This window comes from Neoarius graeffei, chromosome 4 (assembly GCF_027579695.1).
Source record: "Neoarius graeffei isolate fNeoGra1 chromosome 4, fNeoGra1.pri, whole genome shotgun sequence".
Classification (NCBI taxonomy): domain Eukaryota; kingdom Metazoa; phylum Chordata; class Actinopteri; order Siluriformes; family Ariidae; genus Neoarius; species Neoarius graeffei.
The window spans coordinates 5151303-5171488 of NC_083572.1; the positions used below are offsets into that span (position 1 = coordinate 5151303).

General features: G+C 42.9%; 1 protein-coding gene across 16 annotated transcripts in view; it reads right to left on the minus strand.

Annotated features, from left to right (window-relative positions):
- Positions 1–20186, minus strand: part of baz2ba (bromodomain adjacent to zinc finger domain, 2Ba) — a 160960-nt gene that overhangs the window by 10481 nt on the left and 130293 nt on the right. For 11 of the 16 annotated variants that reach the window (XM_060918686.1, XM_060918685.1, XM_060918683.1 and 8 more), the window contains 11 exons: positions 18854–19105; positions 17102–17325; positions 16734–16808; positions 14540–14765; positions 14377–14439; positions 14145–14289; positions 7877–8676; positions 7420–7684; positions 7151–7306; positions 3176–3336; positions 2537–2838 (listed from right to left, as the gene is read on the minus strand). In XM_060918686.1, coding sequence (XP_060774669.1) covers positions 2537–2838; positions 3176–3336; positions 7151–7306; positions 7420–7684; positions 7877–8676; positions 14145–14289; positions 14377–14439; positions 14540–14765; positions 16734–16808; positions 17102–17325; positions 18854–19105 — 2669 coding nt within the window. The remainder of the gene's footprint in view (positions 1–2536; positions 2839–3175; positions 3337–7150; positions 7307–7419; positions 7685–7876; positions 8677–14144; positions 14290–14376; positions 14440–14539; positions 14766–16733; positions 16809–17101; positions 17326–18853; positions 19106–20186) is intronic. The other 5 variants (XM_060918688.1, XM_060918687.1, XM_060918689.1 and 2 more) reach the window with 1 other exon arrangement.

The following is a 20186-nucleotide window of genomic DNA, read 5'->3' on the forward strand; positions in this document are numbered from 1 at the left end:
TATTTCATGACACGTTATTACACTTCTGTTCTTATCAAAGTGAATCAAAATCTCATCTCATTATCTCTAGCCGCTTTATCCTTCTACAGGGTCGCAGGCAAGCTGGAGCCTATCCCAGCTGACTATGGGCGAAAGGCGGGGTACACCCTGGACAAGTCGCCAGGTCATCACAGGGCTGACACATAGACACAGACAACCATTCACACTCACATTCACACCTACGCTCAATTTAGAGTCACCAGTTAACCTAACCTGCATGTCTTTGGACTGTGGGGGAAACCGGAGCACCCGGAGGAAACCCACGCGGACACGGGGAGAACATGCAAACTCCACACAGAAAGGCCCTCGCCGGCCATGGGGCTTGAACCCAGGACCTTCTTGCTGTGAGGCGACAGCGCTAACCACTACACCACCGTGCCGCCGTGAATCAAAATTATTAATTAAATCAGCCAATATGTAAAAAATCAAGATAAAATAATCAATCTATCATATTTATGTCCTGTAGACATTTTTTTTTTTAATCGCACACATTTGTAACGATTCCCCTGACAAAACATTTAGCGTTTGCGTTAAACTCCGCTCTGATGTTACATCAACGGACTACGTGTTTACCCTGATTATTTGAGATGATGAGATCAGATATTACGTGGCTTATAAGCACAGCATCTGGACTTTACATGTCATTCTCGATCAACAAACAGTTGCCTGAGTCAGGCTTGGAGTGCTCGAGTCCAGGACTCGTGCCCTAATTTTAAGGACTTGTGACTTGACTTGGACTTGAGCACTGATGACTCGGACTCGTGCATTAACTGCATTTGGATGCGTAAATTGGAGACGCGGACTCGGATTTTTTCTTAATTTTTTTGTAACATGCCATAATAATTTGTCATAAGATATTTATATTTATAGCTACATTAATTTTTGTACTAATTTTGTGCAAGAGAATGCACATTCACCTGTTCATACGTCATGTTCAGGAACAAACTAATGTTAATGGCGCTAAAACGCCTGGAGAGACGCCGCTAGGATTGTCCACTTTGCTTATACAGACTTCTCGTGCAGCGGGAAAGAATGTCCTGCTATGTGTTCCATATGTAGAAGAACTATTGAGGAGACGACGGGGACAACCTCGAACTTCAATCGTCAGAGAAGGAAGTGACACGCTATGTTCATTGCCCTGTTGATAGTGGGTGGGGCTTGCTGAGCGATGAACAAGCTTTTTATTTTATCTGTAGCCTGTTAACTAAAATGGGGCAGTCGAGCAGGAACGTTAGTCCGACACAGTAGCAGAGACGCTTTCACATAAAGGCAGCGTCAAATGGTGCAGGTGGAGTCTTGTTCTCGGACTCGACTCAGACTCACGAGCTGATAGCTGACGAGACGCATCGCGTAGCGACAAGATTGAGTAGAATAACTGTTTTATTCTATCCACATTCACTGGATTTTGAGAAACGGAGCATTTTTATTGTTATTTTCTGCAAAATTGACAAAATAAATCCGTTATACAAAACGTCCAACAAAATCGTTTCCACTTAGGTGGACTTCTTAAAAAGCTATTGATGGCTGCACGAATTGACTTTAGTGTTGTTTTTTTGTAGAAAGTGCCGTCTTGCTGTCATGGTATAGAACAGCTTTAGACATTTATTTAATTCTTCTTTGGACATTTCAGTGATGTGATTTTCAAACTTCTTTCATCTTTTGAACCAGTCTAAAAAAATTAAACAAATATTAACGCTCAAAGATGAAGAATTTAAACAAACCGGCGAAATGACAGGAGCAACTTGTGAAAAATGTGATAATTATAATTCCTGAAAAAAAAGATACGTTCTTACCATCAAATACTTTCATTCCATATTCTGTTGCTTTTTTTTTTTTGTATTTTTTATGGTTTTGTTTTCGAGTAGCGTTTTTATTTCATCCTCGGCTGATTCAGCAACACGCTCCACCATTTTGTTTTTCTCGACTCACGGTATATGAGCTGATATCCTAGTTGTAGAGTAGCCAATCAGAGTGCACGATTGCTCATATCCAGTGAGTGAGGACAGAATAAATTGAATTACGTATCAAGTAGAACGCTGGCCTTAAAGACAAAAACATAATTCCAGTCGTCTATAGACAAATACAGGAGACTAAATAGGGATTGTCATAATAATAATAATAATAATAATAATACAGCACACACATCCTGTGGAATGGCACTGCCTGCATGATGAAAACTTCCAGTGAAAATTTGGAGAGAAAATGAAGCCCCGTGGTTAAAGTGCACCATGCGCTCACAAAACAACAGCAAAGAGAAATCCTTTCCACAAATAACCAAAAAATAAATAAATAAATAAAACACATGCAGCCAAGAATGGAAAGGAACCCAAAATGCAGGGGTTAAAATCTGAAAACCATGGAACCCCTTGAAAAACTGGGCCCCGGGTGAACACACACACGCCACAAGCACAGCCGCCCCAGCCAGGAGAGAGGGGAGGAGGAAGAGGAGGAGGAGGAAGAGATAGAGAGATGAAGGCTGGCTGTGTGGATGACCTACCCTTCCCCTCCAGTGCTAGTGGATGGCGCGGGGGCGGGCACAGTGACCGTCCCCACATTATCCAGTCTGATCTGGATGGTTGTCCCTAAGGGGCTCCGCAGGTACCTTCTCTCGATGTGGCGCTCCAGCTCGGCCAGGCGCATCACGGCGATGTCCAGCGGGTTGCTGGGCTGCCGTCTCAGGCCTTTCTCCGAGCTCCGCTCCTCCTGTGACTCTGCCCCCGGGCAAACCTTGGGAAAGGGCTTGTGCTCATAATACAGCAGGTCCTCCCTCTCCGACTGGGGCTCTGGGTGCATCCAGCCCTGTGGCAGGACAACGAAAATTGAAAGTCAAATACTGTAATCTCAAAAAAAAAAAAAAAAGACCCGCCAGCTGGTTAGATATGTTCAAGATGATAGGCTGTTTGAGATGGCAGAGTTTTCAATTTGCATAATATGAACATCAGTCAGCGTAGAAATGAAAATGGCTGCCAGATTATTTTTAATTCTTGGGAATTTTAAAAACGTTGACGATGACGTGCTTAAATCAGCACTGCAATGTAAATTTGGAGCACGTTGATCTTTTAAAGGACTACCTCTTTGATTTAAAATCAAACCACGCGCACACACCTTTATTTCGGTCTTTCTTTCTTTTTTATACCTTGACCTGCAGGCTGGCTGAGGTGACCCTGCGTTCAAGCTCCTCCACCTGCTGTAGTAAGGCGATGTCCGTCTCCATCGCCTGCTCCTCCACACACCACTCCTGTAGCGTCTCTACGGAAACCTGGCCCTCATCCAGCTCCGACACCTCCATCACGGCTACTACACACACACACATACACAGCAGGAGATGACCTGTGAGTGTTTCATCCACCCAGCACTACAGTTGCTCTACCTTAAGTGAAAACAGGGATTAAACGTTTTTTCCAGACGTTCCACAACATTAAACATAACTACAAATGGATAAAAAGCGCAAATCATTCTTTAATAAACAGCTGCTGTAATCGCTGACAAACTGCTGCAGGATAAACACATGATGATGACGATACTTCATCTTGTTTGTGCTGTTATTCGGTTAGAGTTACTTTGCTAGCCACAGTGTCAAGTGCAAAAGGAATTCTAAACTCTTATTAGCAAGCTCAAAAGTTTGTGCTGCCCCGTCGCTTCAACAGAAAGCACCTCGTTAAGCTGTTTAACCCTCTGGGGTCTGAGGGTATCTTCTGGCATGAATGATTTTGGCATGCTCTGATGTTGTTGCCAATTTGCTCTGATGTCATTGTCAATCATCAGAATGCCAGAAAACGACGAAGAAGAAAAGAGAGCAAACAAGCGCCGGTGCACATTTTTATTTACTCAAGAAGCACGCAAAGATTATGCACTACACCGCACACATAGCAACCAATATGCTTCATAAAAAATAGAAGAAATATTTACACTTAAGTTGATATTTGGCTGGATCGAGTCAAAGTTCAAAATGACACAGCTCATCAGGCTTGGAGTGCTCAAGTCCAGGACTCGTGCCCTAATTTTAAGGACTCGTGATTTGACTTGGACTTGAGCACTGATGACTCGGACTCGTGCATTAACTGCATTCAGACGCGTAAATTGGAGACGCGGACTCGGATTTTTTAAAAATTTTTTTGTAACATGCCATAATAATTTGTCATAAGATATTTATATTTATAGCTACATTAATTTTTATACTAATTTTGTGAAAGAGAATGCACATTCACCCGTTCATACGTCATGTTGGGGAACAAATTAACGTTAATGGCACTAAAACGCCTGGAGAGAACGCCACTAGGATTGTCCGCTTTGCTTATACAGACTTCTCGTGCAGCGGAAAATAATCCCCTGCTATGTGTTCCATATGTAGAAGAACTATCGAGGAGACGACGGGGACAACCTCGAACTTCAATCGCCATTTGGCAAGACTCCACCCAGAGAAGAAAGTGACACGCTATGTTCATTGCCCTGTTGATAGTGGGCGGGGCTTGTTGCTGAGTGATGAACTAGCTAGTGTTAACTCTCTCATGTCATTTTCCCTGTTGATAGTGGGCGGGGCTTGCTGAGTGATGAACAAGCTTTTTATCTGTAGCCTGTTAACTAAAATGGGGCAGTCGAGCAGGAACGTTAGTCCGACACAGTAGCAGAGACGCTTTCACATAAAGGCAACGTCAAATAGTGCAGGTGGAGTCGTGTTCTCGGACTCGACTCGAAATTTTTTTTAATGACTTGGATTTAACTTGGACTTGAACACTGTGGACTCGAGACTGGACTCGGACTCGAGGTTTAGTGACTCGACTACAACACTGCCACTCATTATCAGTGTCGCAGTTCTCAAGATAGCCCTGTGATGACCTGGCGACTTGTCCAGGGTGTACCCCGCCTTTCGCCCGTAGTCAGCTGGGATAGGCTCCAGCTTGCCTGCGACCCTGTAGAAGGATAAAGCGGCTTGAGATAATGAGATGAGATGAGATGAGTTCTCAAGATTGAATTGAATCGCTGTCCTGAAACATCCGAAGCGCCTCCTGAGCATCAAATCCGCATGCCATCCCGCAGCAAGTTTTACCTCCAAACAGGCAGCCTAAACTATGGCTGACAGATTTTATCCTGTTTACGATGGGCGTTCCCACCACGAACGAGAAACCAATCGAAACCAAAAGAGTGAAAGTGATTATCAGCGCTCCGACTCCGGTGTGACTGAGTAAACTGACAAGTTTTATGTTTCGTCTAATTTAGGTAATTTAAAAAATATAATATTATTTGGCATTGGGCTCATTGGAAAGTGTCAAGTATAACGTTTGTCAATATGTTTATCATGCTTGTGTGATAAAAACTTGAAGATACAGTGGGGCAAAAAAGTATTTAGTCAGTCACCAATTGTGCAAGTTCTCCCACTTAAAAAGATGAGAGAGGCCTGTAATTTTCATCATAGGTACACTTCAACTATGAGAGACAGAATGAGAAAAAAAATCCAGAAAATCACATTGTCTGATTTTTAAAGAATTTATTTGCAAATTATGGTGGAAAATAAGTATTTGGTCAATAACAAAAGTTCATCTCAATACTTTGTTATATACCCTTTGTTGGCAATGACAGAGGTCAAACGTTTTCTGTAAGTCTTCACAAGGTTTTCACACACTGTTGCTGGTATTTTGGCCCATTCCTCCATGCAGATCTCCTCTAGAGCAGTGATGTTTTGGGGCTGTCGCTGGGCAACACGGACTTTCAACTCCCTCCAAAGATTTTCTATGGGGTTGAGATCTGGAGACTGGCTAGGCCACTCCAGGACCTTGAAATGCTTCTTACGAAGCCACTCCTTCGTTGCCCGGGCGGTGTGTTTGGGATCATTGTCATGCTGAAAGACCCAGCCACGTTTCATCTTCAATGCCCTTGCTGATGGAAGGAAGTTTTCACTCAAAATCTCACGATACATGGCCCCATTCATTCTTTCCTTTACACGGATCAGTCGTCCTCGTCCCTTTGCAGAAAAACAGCCCCAAAGCATGATGTTTCCACCCCCATGCTTCACAGTAGGTATGGTGTTCTTTGGATGCAACTCAGCATTCTTTCTCCTCCAAACACGACAAGTTGAGTTTTTACCAAAAAGTTCTATTTTGGTTTCATCTGACCATATGACATTCTCCCAATCCTCTTCTGGATCATCCAAATGCTCTCTAGCAAACTTCAGACGGGCCTGGACATGTACTGGCTTAAGCGGGGGGACACGTCTGGCACTGCAGGATTTGAGTCCCTGGCGGCGTAGTGTGTTACTGATGGTAGCCTTTGTTACTTTGGTCCCAGCTCTCTGCAGGTCATTCACTAGGTCCCCCCGTGTGGTTCTGGGATTTTTGCTCACCGTTCTTGTGATCATTTTGACCCCACGGGGTGAGATCTTGCATGGAGCCCCAGATCGAGGGAGATTATCAGTGGTCTTGTATGTCTTCCATTTTCTAATAATTGCTCCCACAGTTGATTTCTTCACACCAAGCTGCTTACCTATTGCAGATTCAGTCTTCCCAGCCTGGTGCAGGTCTACAATTTTGTTTCTGGTGTCCTTTGACAGCTCTTTGGTCTTGGCCATAGTGGAGTTTGGAGTGTGACTGTTTGAGGTTGTGGACAGGTGTCTTTTATACTGATAACGAGTTCAAACAGGTGCCATTAATACAGGTAACGAGTGGAGGACAGAGGAGCCTCTTAAAGAAGTTGTTACAGGTCTGTGAGAGCCAGAAATCTTGCTTGTTTGTAGGTGACCAAATACTTATTTTACTGAGGAATTTACCAATTAATTCATTAAAAATCCTACAATGTGATTTCCTGGATTCTTTCCCCCCATTCTGTCTCTCATAGTTGAAGTGTACCTATGATGAAAATTACAGGCCTCTCTCATCTTTTTAAGTGGGAGAACTTGCACAATTGGTGGCTGACTAAATACTTTTTTGCCCCACTGTATTTATCTAAATACATGACCTACTTATTCTAAACCTGCCGGGCTTCGCCGGCGAAGCTCTCAACCCCAGAGGGTTAATTACTGAAAACGATCGACACATTTGCTTTAAGTCTTGTTAAAATTTCAAGCAGGCGAGTTTGTTATTTTATTATTTTTGTTGAAGTGTATATTTTAGTGACTCACCCTCTTTGTTCTTGTTGCAGGTCTGTGCGATGAGCTCCATGGATTTCTGGACCTGTTTGTGCAGCGCCCTTTCTCTGATGCCTCTGCTGTGGAGCGTCTTCATCAGGGCCTGCAGTTCCTCCATGTCCGTTATCTTCCACCAGCCCATCAGCATGTCTGCAACACACACACACACACACCATAATGAGGAGCGTTCGTGCATGAGCCACCATGCTCCATTTTTTTTGTACTAATAGATTATTAGGCTCCATGGAAACAAACAAGCATACTTTCTGGAATGGGTTGTGGCTGTGGCTGGTCATGGTTCCGTGGCAGATCTATAGCAGGTGAGGGTGCAGAGGGCGGTTTGTCCCCAGGGGGTGCAGGAGAGCCGCTCTTGCTGGTGGAGACACTGGGGGCCAGCAGGGGGCTGGCGCTGCCCTCAGTGAGCGGGCAAAGGGGCATAGGGCTGCTGCACATGGGCAGGTTGGGGCTGATTACCCCACCTGACCATCCACACATGGGCAAGGGCAGCAGAGCACCACCGGACTTTACCTACAGGTTAAAGAGCGATGTTCAGTGGACATACGGTAGAAACATACAACTTGGTGCAAATGCTGGGGTCCTAGAATGCAGCGCAGAAGCTCTGCTAGGTTATTTAGCGAGCTACGAGACGATGCGGTGATATTAGCATGAAAGCTGAAGGCACCACATACACGAATACAGACATACACGAGGGCCGCTTACCTGCAGAGGAGAGACGGTGAGGTTTCCCAGGCCGTCGTGAGCAGCGTTGAGGGGGCTGCTGGAGGCAGACGGAGGCTGGAGGTGTTGGTGAGGGGAGCACGAAGGAGCAGGAGGGCTCCTGGGCTGGACGTTGTTGGCCTGAGCTGAGGAGCGCAGCGGCGTGGTGGGCTGTACAAGGGAAGAGTCGTCGCAGGGAGAACGGGGCAGGAGGCTGAACCAATGGCCGTTGCGCTCCGTTAAAACGCGCAGAAGCTGATCGTTCGCCAGGAGGTGCTGATGATGCTGAAAGGACAAAGGAACCCCAAACTGTGGAGGAGGGGGAGCACCAAACTGAGCGATGAGAGGTACAGAGTCCGCAGGAGTGCTGCACAGTACAGGAGGCTTGGAGGTAGAATGAGTTGGAGATGATGCTGATGCGGTTGCCGTGGCGACAGTCATCATGTTGCTGTCAGGGGTATGGCAAAGAGACTGCAAAGCGAGGTCACCGGATGGGTTCGAGGGCTCCTTGAGAGGACAGGAGGCGGAGTCTAATAGCGGCGCGTCCTTCTCCCGGAGCATGTTTTGCGGCGAGCAGGGCTTCTCGTCTTCCTGTTTCACTTCCTTCTCAGCGTGCTGCTCTTCCTCCTGCTTCACCTGAGCCTGCGTCTGCAACTCCGGCTGCTGCCGCACCTCCTCCGCCTGTGCCTCCTCCTCTTCCTCTTCCTCCTCCTCTTCTTCTTCTTCTTCCTGTGGCTCCTCCTTGATCCTCACCGGCTCAAAGTTTCGGAGTCTCTCTCGTGCCTTCTCCAGCTCCTCGGGACCTGTGAAGAGACGCGCGTTTGCTCAGATGACCTTCGTTCATGCATGTTGGAGTGATTTCTGTATAATATCCGACACTCTGTTCAACAAAACGGCCGAAAATTCTCCCCGTTTCACCTTTATTCATCACGTTTGATCATTTTTACTCAGTTCATACTCATTATGATTTTTTTTAACCCCTTCAATGCCCTTGGACGAGTCACGTACGTCATGAAATCTTTTACCGCTGTGCCTTATGACATACGCTACTTGTCATAAACACCTCCTTTTATGGACCTTACATGGCACATTACTTTTACTTCACAGCGGCACATTACTCCGAGTTGGCCTAGTGGTTAGCGAGTTCTATTCACGGTTGGGTCATACCAAAGACCATCACAAAAATGGTACCCAGTTACTTGGTGTACATTGTGTTTTCAAGTACTAGTAATTCATGTTTATGGACAGGTTCTCATTGACAAGACCTGTTGTCTTGGGGGTTTTTTTTATGTTTTTGAAGTTGTTTTTGATTACTAAAGTTATTTTTACTCTACAACAGTGTTTTTTGTGATTTTTCTATACAAATATAAAAAAGTATAACGTTCTGAACAAGTTAGAGAAAGATTATCAAAATATCCCAATTTTGACCTATTTTTGTCCGATATGCCTGGCACATTACAATTAATTATGAGCGGCAGCCAAGGGGTTAATGAAGAAAACCAAGCATCAGTTAGTGTACGCAGTATAGTCGAGTGCAAAAGTTTGCCCCCCCCGCGCGCACACACACACTTTAGTTGAAGGGAGGAGAAAAAAATAACACCACTGTATCTGAATGTCACGACGTACATGTTACAGGTCAAAAAATTTCAACCTAAGTGATTTTTTTTTGACCTGGGTTAAATTTTTAACCTAGCTCATAATTTCCTAAGGATTCTTTAAAGGTATTTTCCATCACTTATTCTTTTGTCTCTCTTTCTTCTATCCACTTCCTCCCATACCTTTTTTCATTTAATCCAGGATTCAAACTTGGAACCTTCTAATTCTTAACCCAACACCTTAACCATTACTTTTTCTGTAATGTTGTTAACAGACAAACCAACCAACCAACAAACAAACAAACAAACAAACAAACAAACAAACAAACAAACAAACAAACGCTACCGAAAACATAACCTCCTTGGCGGAGGTAATAATAATAACTAGAATGCATTTCCGGAGAAAATGCGAAAGTGTGCTTGCTCAGGTGCGCCGCCATGGCGACCCGGCAAGAGAGGCGACCGCACGCCCACACGACAAGTTTTGTGTCAACACGCGAAAGTTTGGCCAAGACACAAGGCGGATTCTTATACGGAGATGACAGGTTGGCAAGGTTCTTTACAGGGACATCCCAAAACATCACTAACATGAAAATGTAGATGTAATTCTAAATCCATAAAGAGATATGACCCAAAACACATTTTTGCTCATTGTGGCGCCCCCTAGTGGCCAAATGACACCAAATTCGATGAGGGTATATGAACTGGTGCTGAAAGTCATCTCAACAAATATGGTCTTGAGACGTCAAAGCGTTTCTGAGCTATGAGCCAAAATACGTTTCTGCTAATTGTGACGTCCCCTAGTGGCCAAATAACACCATATTTGATGAGGGTAGTTTGGATGGTGTCCAAAGTCATGCCACTAAATATGGTCTTGATATGTCAAAGCGTTTCCGTGATATGTGCTCACTTCCTGTTTGGTGGCTTCGCCATCGATTTTGATTGGCTGCCACAGGCGGACGCTTCGATGTATGAGCGCGAAACGAATATCATTCATTAGGCATGGACTGGAGATCATACCTGCCAAGTTTCGTGATGATCGGACAAAACATGCAGCCAGGGTCACTCTACCTTCACTTTGGACAAAATTCAAAATGGCGGAAAATCTAATTAGGTGGAGAATGACGTCATAGGGTGCGTTGGAATCGTCTAGCTCCAAGGATTCCAACGGCACCAGACTTATGAAAATCGGACATACGGATCAAAAGTTACGTGTATGAACGCATGTAAGACTGTGATCAGTTGGTGGCGCTAGAGCGTGAGACGTACCAACATGAAACTTGATGAAATCAATAAGGGTCCACTCCTCTATCAGTGTACCAAGTTTCATGACTTTACACCTTACGGTTTGGCCTACAGAAGGAAAAATCTGTTTTTTTGTGTCGCGCGCCCATTCATTTCAATGGGGAACAAATTAATACTTTAAAAAAATCCGGGATCCAGAAGGTGATCCGGATCACCGCCAAAATTTAATGGATTGTTACTTGTGCCCAGTCACACCTCTGGAAAAAATTTCAGAGCAATCCGTTCATTACTTTTTCCGTAATGTTGCTAACAGACAAACCAACCAACAAACAAACCAACGCTACCAAAAACATAACCTCCTTGGCGGAGGCAATTATGAACTGGGTTAAAAATTCTAACCTAGGTTGAAAAATTCCACCTGACCAACAATTCTGACCTCTAACACACAGCCTAAATATCGCAGCAACCGAGTCTAAGTCTACTACACTGTTGTATTTATCAAGTTAAGAGTAAATGAGAATCAGGGAAATAGCTGAAGACTGAAAATAGAAATAATGATGCTGGGAGAAAAAGAATAGATTCATGAAAGTGTTTAGAGGGAAGTGGAATAAAAATCTGATAAAGTGTAATTGAAGGATTCACCTCACGTAACTTTATTTCGCATAACTTTCCTAATGTTTTTTTCATGGAGAAAGAAGATCAACTCTGAGCTACTGCTCACTTACGTATCCCTCGCTCTCGCTTATATCAGAATGCGAGCGATCGAAGGAATAGGACACTTATTATGAACGTTGACGTCAACAAATAATGAACCCTGAAACAAGTAAGTAAAGAGCAGCGTCTCTCCCCAGGGGTTTCAAACAGCATCCTGATAAACTGTCATTCTGAAACAGCATTTTGCTTCTTGAAATAGCGTCAAAATCCACCCTATATGTTTCGTAAATACATTCAGTCGGTCAACAGGAAGTCGATGTGCGACAGACCTGAAAACGGTACACACGGTATAGAACCCCAAGCTGAAGCTCGGTACCAAATATCAAGCAGTTGTGATTTGTAGTTGCTGAGAAAAAGGGTGTTTTGGACGGACGGCGATACAGACGGATGGAGGTAAACCAGTATACCCCCCCCTCCTTTAGAACAGCGGTATTAAAAAATGAGAAGGTGTATAAATATCAGTAATACTGTTTTGAACAGAATTAACAAAAGTTTGTCCCTCTTATGCACAGCGCATTCGAGCACCGCCATCATTAGTCACACTCTGTGTCCACAATTTAAAGTGAACATACCCGATAAATTCTGGCTTTCATGTTTAAACCCAGAGGATGGACCAGTTTCATTGATGTATTACTTTTAAGCCTTCTAGGTGCATAATTGTGATCAACAAGAAGAAGCCTTTATCTGTAATTCCTACCTTGATAATCAAAATTCGCAATCTCTTTATTTTTGGCTTTTTGGTCTGTTAATTTCTGATTGTGGTTTTTCAAACAGATTTTCAATTCCGATCTTCACACTCTTTAATTTGATACGTTACACAACTATGACAACTACTTTAACCCTTTGATGCAAAACATATGCACACCCCTTCTAATGCACAACATGGGTCAAAAATGACCCGCATTCATTTTCCAGGTTATTTCATGCTGACGGAGTTTTTCTTTGCTCTATCTTTTGAAATCAATTTATTTTATGATTGAATATTCCAAGTATTCTTTAAATATCTTGTTTTTAATTACCACAAACCATTAATTTAATTTTTTCTTTCCTACTTTATGAACAAAAATACTTTTTATATTACTACACATGGGTCATCCAAGTGTGATTTAAAATTAAATGTCTTAATACTATAGTAATTACTTTACACAAGTAATTACTTTAGCAGTGAATGGGGCCAGTTATTTATTTATTAACTATGTAGTTACGGTAGCTAAGCCGACTACAATAAAATTAGCTAACTAAAGTAAAATATGTCGACAGCTAGGTACATACATGTCAACCTTTGGTCACTCAAACCTGTATAACCAACCTCCAAAATCCGTATTTCCCTTATAAAATCCGTATAAGATGCAAATTAAAATAATTTACCTAAAATTTGAATGATAATTAACAATGATATATCCCAGTCACTTTTTATTCAATATTAATAACAATAAACCTTCAGAATGAATACAAAGCTCCAATGTTCGACAAAAACACAAAGTGTCACTCTAATGTTCTGAATTGTACTCCATGACAGCTTTTTTAGCACTCTGCACCAATACCTCACGAGGCTGCATGTCACAGCAAGTGTCTGTGTTGATCTTGCCGGAGTGCCCATTCAGAATCTTTTCAGTCGCTAGTGAAAGTCGCTCAAGTGGAAATGTTACTTCCGGGTTGGCGGGATGCTCGCAATGCGGTGTGCGCATGATCAGAAGTGGAACGAAGTCTCGCTACCACAAGATAACACGCGATTTCATAAGACTCTTTACTGGCTGTCTGTGGTGTACAGTACGTTTGTAAATGTTATGCGCTCTTTTATCATCGTGGGAATTTATTATAGCTCTAAATAAATATTGAAGGTTTTTTTTTAAAGAATCCGTATAACTTTATTTATACGCCCGTATACTACGTTTATTGAATCAAATCCATATAAAATACAGACATTCCGTATAGGTTGACATGTATGTAGGTAGCTAATAGTAATTACTTGTAACTTTCTGACAAGTAATCTACTCACTCTCAAGGGAACCTAAACATCATCGATTTTTTTCTAAGGTAATGTTAGAAGAACAATTGAAAAACATTACTTCCATGTATTAGACGGGCAAAGGGCGCTGTGCTGAGCTGTGAAATGTCGGACACAAGCACAATTCACAGTTCCCACCAAACGCTGGAGTAAATGCGTGCGGGTCGGTTCTGACCCATGTGTGTAAACTTGATGTAGAATTACAAAAGCTGTGCTTGTTCATAACTTAAGAAAGGAAAAATAAAAACGATGATTTGTGCTAAACAAAAACAAGATATTTACTGCATATTTGGAAAAGTAAATGACAAAATGAATTTATTTCAAAAGTATATCATAGAAACACTCAGCCATACATGAAATAACCTGGAAAATGAATGCAGGTCGTTTATGACCCATGTTGTGCATTAGAAGGGTAGTGATACAAAAAGGGTTTTTATTCAGAAAGTAAGAAAGGAAAAAATAAAATAAGGATGTATGATGATCAAAAACAAGTTAATTGAGGAATACCTTGAATACTGAATGATGGAATTAATTTGTTGCAAAGATATAGAAGATAAAAACTCAGCCGGGTCACTTTTGACCCATGTTTTGCATCAAGGGTTAAAAAATGGCCTGTCACTGAAATACTAATTGTATGTGAGCTGATGGTTTAAGTTCATATGAGTGGTGTTCATATAACAATAATTATTATTATTGTGTGTGTGTGTACCTTCTCCACTCTCCACTCCCTCGATGAAGACCCCTCCGCACTGTGGAAGAACCCAATAGCGGCGCCGGTAGCGATCCTGTCCGTAGCTCATGGAGCGTAAAGCGTGAGACGATTCGAACAGCTTCCGTCTGATCAGATTCTGCTGCTGCACTCGCACAAAAAAAAAGTGTGCACGTGAGCATGAGTGCGTGCAGGTGTTTGTTTAATACAGACTACACGTGCGTGTGTTTACCTTCGATAATTTGTCAATCTGTTTCTCGAGCTCTTCTACGCTCGTGGCTTGATCTCCTTCATCCTATGTCAGACACACACACGAAATATCCAAACATGCTCACAAGAAGGTTGGAAATATTGTGTGATGTGCTGAGTGTTGTTCAGCTCCTGTTGACTTTTACCTCGTCGCACGTCTCTACTTTCCTCGCCTTCTTCACCTCTTCTTCGTCGTCCTCGTCCTCGTCGTCTACAGCCTCGTCGCTGTCCTCGTCTTCGTCCTCATCGTCGTCGCTGTCTCCAGCCTTTCTCTTGCGCTTGTGTCCGGAGCTCGGCGTTCCTGAGGCGTGAGGTTCGTCCCCTCCGGCGGGTTCTCGCTTCCCCGTGCGCTTCGCGTGAATGTTCTTCAACCTGAACACAAAACCAACCACAACAGTTCAGTGGAAAAAATAATACATTTTTTTAAAAAAAGATTAATAATTAAATAACGGGTAAAGCTAATAGCATTACAAATTCCTGTACTGACAGTCTAAACAAATCATATCCTGCATGTTTGGCAGGTGTTTTATATCTACATGAATATCTTACGTGAATCTTATCTTTAATTTTGAACCGGCTCGCCATTTTGACAACGCACGTCTAGTCAGCGGGAAAACACTGGAAGTGACATCATCAGAGTCAAATAACGGGAATTATCCATACAGGACACTTTTTTCCTGGAATAAAAATGTGTTCTATTCCCTTCTAGCGGTTTCATTCATTTAGTTTGACAGCATGCAATATTGTTAGCATATCGCTTATCCTACGTGTATTACGTCACTCTACCCAATGGAGAATGAGCGTTGAATATAGTTTACGATATCGCATGGTTGCCAAGACAACATGACGTCACACATCGGAGAGGTAAAACTTCCACACTAGCAACCGACTGGGACAATTTGTAAACAAACATGGCCGCCAGGTTTGCTTCATTAAATGCAGAAGATTTTGAGAGTATTTTGAAAAAGAAAGACGCATTGAACACCTGAAAGGAATGTATAATAATAATAATAATAATAATATTGGCTGGCTTTTTTTCGTGGTCTATCAGATATATTCCGTTCAGCTAATCGTCTTCGACTCGTTCAGTATCATGCTCGCTGAATGGAATATATCTGATACACCACGAAAAAAAGCCAGACGATATTATTTAAATATGTCACTCAGATCCGCGATGGATTTCGTATGAAAAATGTGAATTTTTCAACATGAGAAGATAAACTTCATATCTTCAAGCCAACGTGTGATTTTCTTTTTATTATATCGACACATTCACAAACAAAAAGTCCCCAAATTTATCAAAACAATTCATTGATTTCCTCATGAGTGACATATAGAGATTTTTTTTTTTCGCGGTGCGGTTTCCATCAAATCCTGCGCTCTGATTGGCTGGCGAGCGGGTCCGTACCCTACGATATGGACCCTGGTTACGGACCTCTGGCGACTCGCTCGTTCACAACAACAAACATAGTAGCGTTTTTTGTCAACATTTATCTCTTTTTTTATAAGGTTTATTTATAAGATTATCAAAAATCTTATAAATTTTTGCCAGCATTTCTCAGGAGAATAGCATTAATTTTACAGCATGGATAGCGATAACGACAGTGTTCACAGCGAAAGTGAGTTTTACTACCCTGAGGAAGAAGAAATAAAAGAAAACATTTCAGGAGAAAGCTAAAAACCTGTAACTTGCTAACGCCGAGCAAAAACATGGCTGAATCCTGAATGACTCAATTTTGTATAAATAGGGGACTACATAGGCGGCAAAATGTAGTTTTTTTCCTGCCATGGAAGTGCACTTGTATACCGAGGAGGAAGCAATTTGCATTACAGCCGTGAATGAGGATTCATAATGGCTGCTCGGTTTTCCCTTTCGGGCGCTCTCGTTTTCTGTTAGAATTTGGTAAAGAAAAAAATTTATATATTATATACCAGCTTAAGGTCGGTCCGTATGGTGAAATACCGTGACCTCGGCTTTGAATACTTGAGTACTTTCAAGACCTCGGTCACGGTATTTCACCATACAGACCTCCCAGCTGGTAAATAACATATATTTACGTCACGGTTTTGGTTCTCCATGTCCCAGATGGAACTCATATGAAAAATACGAGAGGCAAGTGGTGCATTTCCCAGTAAAAAAGTTTGCACCCCCCTCCCTTCAGTTTAAGGGAGGAGAAAGAAAAAAAACCCACCACTGTACCAACAGATATCACTAATGTAGATATTTTGTGCTGATTGAATAAGACAAATGCAAAAATGAACAGAAAGAAATATGATGAGAAACATTCGATAAATCTGCCTTCATTAATTACGTTTTTGTGAAAGACTGAAGACACTCACTTTTTGAGCTTTCCCTCCAGGATACACTCGTCTTTCCTCAGTATGTTCATTTGGTCCAGGCTCTTATCAATCTCACTGAGCATGAGAGAGAGACAGACCAGACAGACAGAAAGAAAGAGAGGTATTACATAACAAGGTACCCGTGTGATTTTTGTACAAACGCTAAAACGTGCTGAATCGTCTGCACTGTCACTATCTGTAGCGTAAGAAATGCAAAGAAAGGCGCCATTAATAATTAATAATCCTCGACTCAAACCTCTCTCCTAACCGCCTTACACCGTCTGATTTCTGGATGAATATTTAAAGAAGTGGTGCTACAAAACTAAGCAGGTGGGGTTTTTTCACTCTGCTGGATCCCACAGTTGTACCTGACCACGCTCTTGCTGCAGGACAGCTCGTTGACCAGGAAGGCGAGCACCAAGGCTTTCTGCACAGGTGTGTGTGCTTGGAAGGCCTTGGTCTTCAGGCTCAGGGCCACGTCGGCCAGCTCCGTCTGAGCGCAGTGCGCCTCCATGTACTGCTGCAGCACCTCAGACACGTTGTCCCGGTTCAGACCCACGTTGGTCAGGTGATCACCCAGGATGGACTTGGCCTGTGGAGAACAGCTGGTTTTAATGCAAGATGGCTGCTACGTGGATCCTGTGGATGTTTGGAGCGTCGCTTGTGAACACCTTCAGAAATTCGCTCTACATGTCCACGTGGTGCAATACCAACAAAAAACAGTGGGGGCAGTATAGCACCATGTGTGCACAACTGACTAAGGCTACGTTTACATTACGTCGAATCAGCGGATCATCAGATTAACGTTCTTAAAACGATTCGCGTTTACACTAAAACCGTTAGCCGTGCACACAGCAACACCAATACGCGGATACGCTCGGCTCCGCAGGCATCCTGCGCTCCAAATCACTCCGCCCTGAACAGCGAGTGCCCTCTGGAGGGTGTGCACTCCGGCCCTGCGCAGCTCACAGAGCGCGCGAGTGAAGTGAACAAGCCACGATTCGGGACTGAGCCGCTGTGTGTGAGATCCCAGCGCATATCACTTACTACTTGCAAGTGGAAGGATGGCAAGCCTAAAGACAATCATAACTACACAATGGGCAGTATTTGCATCAGTATTTGCAGTATTTTCATACTTTTATACTCTTTAATGAAAGGTGATACAAGGCGGAAGTCTGCGCCGTTTTTCAGCAGTCGCGTCACATGACCAACGCCAGCGAATCAGGAAGGTGGATGTCACAGTGACGTTGTCCAATGAGACGCCAGCTAGAGCTCAGCACAGCGTATTCGCGTATTCTCAATGTTTACACAGCACCGGAGCTGATACGATCTAGATTGAATACGTGGACGCTGGCGGATTCCCGTTTCCCCGCTTTTTCAGGGGGGTTAATGTAAACGGACAGTGCATCCGCGAAGAAAACGAGACAGATACGGTCTAGTGTAAACGTAGCCTAAACAAACTAGCATTGTGTCTCAAACTGCATGACCATGTACTATTGAGGACCGGTTTCCCTGTTACGGTTAGGGTCAGAATTTTAAAAACCACTCTAATGAAGTCTTCAAACCTCCCAAAAGGTCTGTTTTCCATCCCGCTTTTCTGGATTTTCTAGATGAGGAAATTCCGAGATTATTCTGCGCTATTCGTCACTAAGAGTTAAACGTTGCTTTGTGGAAATTTCTGGACTGTTCTTACTCAGGAATTACCTTTTAAAAAATGTGTTTCCAATAATGTAAATATTTTCAATGTGTTTATCGTGTCAAAAACACTGTGTGTTTGTAGCTGCTATTAATTGATGTAAGATATCAGGAACTTCAAATTTGTCTCGTGGACGTTCCACGATATTAAATGCAGGTATAAAACGTTGAAAAAGTTCACCATGTCCTTCTTTAATAAATAAAAGGTTGTAATCTTCTATTATTATATTATCTAATATAAACAAGCGACACCAGAGAAAACGAACCATGATGATAACTCAAGATATGCTTTTATAGAATGCACGCAAACAAATAAATAAATATTCACCATTGAATACATTTGCTATATATAAAAATATATTATGTTAATTAATACAAATGGTTTGGTTTTATTCATGATGGACGTGTGTGTGTGTGTGTCTCACCCTGTGCCCTGGAGGCAGTCCCGGGTCACACACGGCTGAGGAGAGCAGACGCACCAGCAGGTCTTGTACCTGCCCCATGCTGTTGCCCAGGTTGAGGAGCCCCTCCTGCAGCACACCCAGTGTGGGAACCTCGTTCTGCTCCATGCCCAGCACCTTCCCAAAGCTACGCAGGAACTGGACCACCATCAGGCAGTCAGAGAACACCTGCCCCGGCAGAACCAGACCCGCGATGCGAGACAACTCCGGCAGAGGCTGTGTGTGTGTGTGTGTGTGTGTGTGCGCATGAGAGAAAGTGTGAGTGAAAGAGAGAGAGAGAGAGAGATACAGAGACAGCCACAGTGATAGAAACAGAGAGAGATAGCGACAGAGAAACAGACAGACAGAGATACAGAGAGAGAGAGAGACAGATAGTGATAGAAACACAGAGAGAGTGACAGAGACACAGAGAGACAGACAGACAGTCAGAGATACAGAGAGAGAGAGAAAGAGAGAGAGCCAGGTAGTGATAAAAACACAGAAAGAGTGACAGAGACACAGAGAGAGAGAGAAACAGACAGACAGAGATACAGAGAGAGATACAGAGAGAGAGAAAGAGAGAGAGCCAGGTAGTGATAAAAACACAGAGAGAGTGACAGAGACACAGAGAGAGAGAAACAGACAGACAGACAGAGATACAGAGAGAGAGCCAGATAGTGATAGAAACACAGAAAAAGAGAGTGACAGAGAGAGAGAGAGACAGAGATACAGAGAGAGACAGACAGAGAGACAGATAGTGATAGAAACAGAGACAGAGACAGAGAGAGAGACAGACAGAGATACAGATACAGAGAGAGCGAGAGAGAGACAGACAGATATAGAGAGACAGTGATAGAAACAGAGAGAGAGACAGACAGAGATACAGATACAGAGAGAGAGAGAGAGAGAGAGGCAGACAGACACAGATACAGAGAGAGAGAGCGGGAGAGAGACAGACAGATACAGAGAGCGAGAGAGAGAGATAGTGATAGAAACAGAGAAAGAGAGAGACAGTGAGAGAGACAGTTATAAAGAGAAAGAGACAGACAGAGAGAGAGAGAGAGAGAGACAGAGGGGTGAGTATCAAAGTTTGCATCTCTTTGGAACAAACTGAAGAGAACAAATTAATTTATTTGACACTAAGTCACTGAGTATCAGTTTTCACAAACGTTCTTTATCTCAGAAGAGTTAAAGAGTCAGTGCTCAGCGTTAATACTGAAAAACTGTGATATAAACATTCTCTAATATCGGCTACAAATTTACAGTCAATTAATACATCACTGAATAAATCAATCAACAAACTAATCAATAAACCTTT